The sequence below is a fragment of the Miscanthus floridulus genome, chromosome 14 (assembly GCF_019320115.1).
Source record: "Miscanthus floridulus cultivar M001 chromosome 14, ASM1932011v1, whole genome shotgun sequence".
Lineage (NCBI taxonomy): Eukaryota > Viridiplantae > Streptophyta > Magnoliopsida > Poales > Poaceae > Miscanthus > Miscanthus floridulus.
The window spans coordinates 33327633-33333503 of NC_089593.1; the positions used below are offsets into that span (position 1 = coordinate 33327633).

A 5871-nucleotide genomic window follows, 5' to 3' on the forward strand; every position below is an offset into this window, starting at 1 on the left:
CCTTAAATTCCCAAGCATTGTATACAATGTTTCTCGAAATACAATCGAGAAGCGTTCTTTAGTTGTTATAATTTTTCAAGAAACCCCCCAAGCCCATCGATAGGGGCTCAGCGTTACAATAACGCTATAAGGGAGACTCGGCTCTGCCTCTGCAGAACCGAGCCTCCCTCGGGGGCTAGAAGGGGGGAACCCCCCCTAAGTCCCAGACACTATTTTTTAGTCGTTTTTCAAAAAAATTTCTACGCCAAACTCTCTCGCGTACTCTGACAAAATGATCGCAAAAAACATAAGGACCAAAAGTTTGTCTCGAGGCCAAAAGGCCGACCGAGCCGTGAGAATAGCCTACGCCTCTGGGCTACGGCAACTCCCTCACCACCTTTCGCCCGAAGGGCAGCTTTGGCTCCAAAGAAATTCTTTGCATTTGTCCAAGAGCGAGACAGAGGGCAGAGGCTCGGAAATATAATAGAAAATGATTAAAAAACATACATACACAAGTACTAAAAAGGCCTCGACGGCGACAAGTGTTATGGTACAATGGTGCAAGCCCTAATCTATTTACATGGCCCCTTTATACAGGGTCACCAGCGTCGATGGTCGGCGTAGGAGGAATCACCTCCTCTTCGAACAGCGGGGCCAGCTCCATGCCAGGGGCCTCAGCCGCCTCCACCAGCTTCAGGACCTCCTCCTTGGCCTTCTCATCATCTTCGGCCACGACGTAACCATCGCTAATGGCCTCGAGGTCGATGCCGACGTAGTGCGAGGAGATGACGGCTAGGGCGCGCTTGATGCCCGTATGCAGCGCCCCCCAGAGCCGCTCGCGGATGTGGCCGCTCAACATGATCAAGTGGCTCCCAAGGGAGCTGCCTGACTTGACCCCACAGACCTCCAGGGCCTTGCAGGCGGTACGAGCGGTGCTCTGCAGCACGTTGTGCTCCCGGATCTTGGCCTCGAGCACCGCCTGCACCTCGACGGAGGCCTCGGCTACCTTGGAGGCCTCCTTCTCCAACCCTGCGCCGAGACAAGCGGGATGGGGTTAAGCACAAAATGAAACAAGCCGAACAAGGGCGAAGGCCTATGAGACTCACCCTCGGCTTTCTCCTTCCATCTTTGAACCTCGACCCGAGAGGCCTCGGTCGCCCTGAAAGCCTCCCTCTCCAGCTCTGCATCATGTCGGGGAGTTAGGGGTTGAACGCAAGAAAAACAAATAAAACAGGGGGCACGGCTCAACGGGACTCACCCTCAGCCTTTTCCTTCCAGGCTAAGGCATCGACCCGAGAGGTCTCGGCCACCTTTATAGCCTCCTCCAACACACCCTTCGTCAGTAGGTGCGTGCCCTTCTCCGCCTCCAGCTGTTCGGCGACAGCCTTAGCAGAGGCTACCTCCTGCTCAGCCCGGGACCTGAAGGTTTCCTGCTCGCCGGCAGCCCAGGTCAGCTCCTCCTCTAGCTCCTCGATCCGCGCTGCCAAAGTGGCAGCCTACTCCCAAGCCATGGCCGCCTCAACCATTATGTCAGCACAGCGAAGGTGGAGGTCCTCCACCTCCACGCTCCACGCCGACAGAAGCTCGTTGGCACCGGTAGGCAGATCCTTCTGCTGCCGGAGCTAGTCCCAGACATCCCTCTCCCACCGGAGGAACATCGATTTCCCGAGGGACCAGGCCTCGAGCTCCTGGATAAGCAGAACATACGTCAAAGAACTGCGAGAGGGCTCAGAGGAAGGACAACACGGCGCAAGAGAGGAAAGCACGTACCTAGGCGACACCGGGCAAGTCCTCAGCCACGACAGACAGCGCTGTCCGCAGCGACCGCTCCGCTAGTTGGCAGAATTGCTCGAGAGAGCTCCAACGCCCCCCCTCGGCCACGTCCTCAAGGGCGAACAGAGGCTCCCCCTCAGGGTCATCCCGGCTCCACCACAGAACACGCGGGCTGTCCCACCCGCGGGGCTCGGGATAGACCTAGACAAGGGTCGAGCTCCCCTCGGCAGGAGTCGGGACTGGCTGCTCCGCAGTGCTGGCCGCCTCGGCGTCCGCCACCTCCTTCCCCTGGGATGTATCGTCGGAGGAGATTGTCTGAACCTCCACCTCCTGGGCGCTCTCCTGCGATGGCGGTGGGTCTTGGACCGGGGGCCGGACCAGAGCTTGCCCTGCCTCTGTCTCCGCACCCTAGGCCGATGGCTCCACCGTACCCGAGCTGGCCTCCACCACCTTGACCTCGGTGGTCCTGGAAGCCCCTGTCTCCGCCACCTCGGCCTCGGTGGTCCTGGAAGCCTTAGTCTCTACCACCTCGGCCTCGGAGGTCCTGGGGGCCCTGGCCTCGCCCTTGGTGGCCTCAACGATTGTAGGTGCCTCGGCATCACCTGCCTCGAGGGCCACAGCCTCGCGAGGCGTAGGCGCCTCATCCCCCATCTGCTTTGCGGCCGCCTTGGTGGCCCTGGCCTGCGCGTCCACCACCCATCGGGCGGTGGCACTGGCGCTCACCTTGAGCGCTTTAAGTGGTGCTAGGGCGGGCGCTTCCGCCTGACGCTTCCGGCTGAAAATGAACCACTCACGAGGTCAACTTATGACCAAAGAATGAGTGGGAGATATTGCAAACTCCACTAGGTAAAACACTTTACCTCGAACGGAGAAGCAACACCTTCCGCACCGCGTCCCTCATCCTCAGCAGTGGCGGCGGCGGCGGCAGTGGCACGGCCTCCGTATCCGCCGGTACCGGCCGGCCCTCGATGGACTCCGGCGCTTACTCGTTCCTCCACAGAGGCGGTTGAGTCACCCCGCCATCGCCCGCTCCACCTCCGCCATCAAGCCCATCGGGCTGACGGCGTGCTTCCCCAATGCCCGTGTCTCGGGCGTGTCAGCCTCGGCCCCGGGGTGGGTGATTGCCAGCCCCGAGGTGCCCACTCCTCCTCCTCCCGGAGACACCGGGCTGCTCGCCGACACCCCGGGCGCCGCCTCCCTGACGTCAGGGAGGTGGTCCAGGGGACCCCGCCCTGCCTCGCCGTCGTCGTCGTCGTCGCTCGAAAGGTCCATCGACGACGAGGACGGAGACGGCTCCTCCGGGAGACCGTTGTGCCTCTGCTGCTAGCGGAGTTTCTCCAGCTCATCGTGCTCGAGGCTCTTCCTCTTGCGCCTTGCCTCCTCGGCGTCCTTCCACTCCTTGTACGCCTCGGCGTGTGCCCTGTTCTTGGCTCGCTGCTCGGCGTCCTTGGGAACGGGCGGCGGGGAGGCTCGCACATCCCTCATCCCTTGCAGGAACGGCAAACGCAATGAGAGAACAGACTAAAAATGTAAGGAGCAAGAAGGCCTCGAAGGCCTCAGCAACACGCAACCTACCAGAGAGATGTACCCCCACGACGGGCGCATCAGGAACGGGGCCAGACCACTGCTCCTCAGTCGCCCCTCCACCGTCTCTCTCACCCGATGCAGAATCTCCTCGTCGGAGAGGGCGACGGTGGACAACCGGATGCCGTCAATCGGCTCATCCGGTGTCATCTCGAACAGGCGCTACCACCGAGCCATCAGCGGCAGCACCCTCCAGCGGTAGAAGGCCACCACGACCACGGCCGCCGTAAGGCCACAGCTACATAGCCGCTCCAGGGCCCTCAGGAGCGGCTGCAGCTTGGGCTGATCAGCCAGCGGGGCGCCGTACCTCCACCTCTCTGGCGGGCTCTCCATGACCCGCCCGGTATAGGGGGAAGCCCGCCGTCATCATTGCGAAGGTAGAACCAGCTATTGCACCAGTGGCGGTTCGACGACACAAGCTGGCCCGGGATGTAGAGGGGCTGCCGGTCTTGGCGCACTTGGAGAGTGCAGCCACCGGCCCTCAATGCCTTCCGCGTGCCCACCGTACCCGCCGGCTTGGTGGTAAGCCCCGCCCGAAAGTGGTGGAGCCACAGCTCCTAGTGGGGGGCGATGCCCAGGTACCCCTCGTAGACGGCGACAAAGATGGCCACCTGCGCGATGGAGTTGGGGTTGAAGTTGTGGAGCTCCACACCATAGTAATGCGGGAGCGCCCGCATAAACCGGTCCACCGGTAGGCCGAGGCCACGCTCGTGGAAGGCCACGAAGCTCATGATGTAGCCATCGCGTGGCCTCAGCTCCGGCTCATTCCTCGGAGCAATCCACTCTGGCCTGTTGGGGTCGGTGACCAGGCGGAGGAGACCGTCGTCGACGAGCGACTGCAGCTTCACCGTGGACATGTCGGACGAACCCCAAGGATCTGCCTGGAGGACAATGGCGCCGCCGGCCATGGGAGTGGTGGAGAATGCGACTACGGCGGTAAGGCGAACTCTCATTCTTTCTCTCTCTCTCCTTTCCCCACCCCTTCTCCATTCTTCTCCCCGACGCTCTCTTCCTCTGTTCTTAGCAACCGCTCGAAGGCAGAGAGGGCGAACGTAGGCGGAAAAGGTAAAGAGGGGCGGAGCACGGCATGTCACATATTTATAAGGGAGGAGAGAAGGCAAACGAGCGGGCGACGAAACCAGGAAAGAATTTCCCAGATCTAGCGCAGTTAATACGGATCCAGCTAAACTGCCCACGCGTCCACCTTTTTCTTAACCACGCACATAGTAACGTCCCCTCCGCAGACATCGCGTCACATCCGCCCATGGCGATGGCGGGCGCCGTTCCGTCTCCCCGAGGAACCGCCTCAAAAGACGCACCCAATTCCTTTCAGACTAAGGAACTGGGCACCGAGCCCGTTACGGTCTAGGGGTTCGAAGGCTGGGCCCCTGAGGGTCTCGATAGCCGCCCTAGGACAAACAGAGTCAGGGATGACTAAGGGCGAGCCCGTACATGGCTGAGGCCTAAGCAAGCAGATGCTTGGGATGCCCTAAGTCGTGTCTGAGACCAGCAGGGAGGCCTCTGAATGGGATCCCACCATAGGGAGGCACCGAGCCCCCAGGGCCAATCGAACGGCCCTGGGACCCACTAGAGAAGCCCTCTGATACTTTTGGAGCGCGTCTCCGGACCGCTAGCCGACCCCTATCGAATGGGGCATGGGCCTCCACTCGGACTTACCCGATAACAGCTCACTGGAGGCGTCACTGCTCGCCCACCAAGGGTAGCCTAGCATACTCCACCCCTCCTTCCGAGCAAAAAGGATGCGCGAGGGCTGCACAAAAAAGACAGGGAACTCCTGATCGCCCTCTTGCTCCGAGCAGAGGCTCGGGGGCTCTTCCTGCGACCAAGCCGAGGCCCAGCGACCCGAACTCGCACTCGGGGGCTCGGCAAACGCGATATTAATAGCTCACCGGAGGTGTCACTGCTCGCCCACCAAGGGTAGCCTGGCATACTCCACCCCTCCTTCCGAGCGAAAAGGATGCATGAGGGCCGCACAAAAAAAGACAGGGGAACTCCTGACAGCCTTCTTGCTCCGAACAGAGGCTCGGGGGCTCTTCCTATGACCAAGCCGAGGCCCAGCGACCCGAACTCGCACTCGGGGGCTTGGCAAATGCAATAAAACCCCTCACTCAATAGGGAAAAAGCCCCTGGAGGAATAAATCCACTTCTCCAGGGCCTCGGGGGCTACACCCGGCGGGTGCGCTCGCGCGCACCCACCGAAGCCTCGAGCACAAAACACAATCCCGACAGGAGCTGCTACGAACCAAATCTCATCAAAGCCTTAGGGAGAGCGCTCACACTCTTCCAGAGGCTCGGGGGCTACTGTCGGATACCATAAAAAGGGGTACCCTAAGCAAAAACCGAAAAAATTGCTTAGACCTTGTAAATAATGAAACCAAAATACAACCATAGGCAAACTCACCACATCCGAGGCCTGGCTGGACCACCTGGCCCACCTCGAACAAATATCCAGGCTCGCCCGAGGCGGGCTCGGCCCAGAACCGCAAGGCCTCGGACGAGGTATCGATTCTCTGC

The 5871-nt window shown here is 60.8% G+C and overlaps 1 protein-coding gene across 1 annotated transcript; it reads right to left on the reverse strand.

The window, feature by feature from the left end:
- Positions 1-568: 568 nt before the first annotated feature.
- LOC136503325 (uncharacterized) lies at positions 569-3024 on the reverse strand. The gene is made up of 6 exons (XM_066498443.1): positions 2768-3024; positions 2203-2527; positions 1614-1667; positions 1238-1475; positions 1086-1160; positions 569-1008 (listed from the first exon to the last, which is right to left on the reverse strand). The coding sequence occupies exons 1-6, from the start codon at positions 3022-3024 to the stop codon at positions 569-571; spliced, it is 1389 nt and encodes a 462-aa protein (XP_066354540.1).
- Between the last annotated feature and the right edge of the window lie 2847 nt (positions 3025-5871).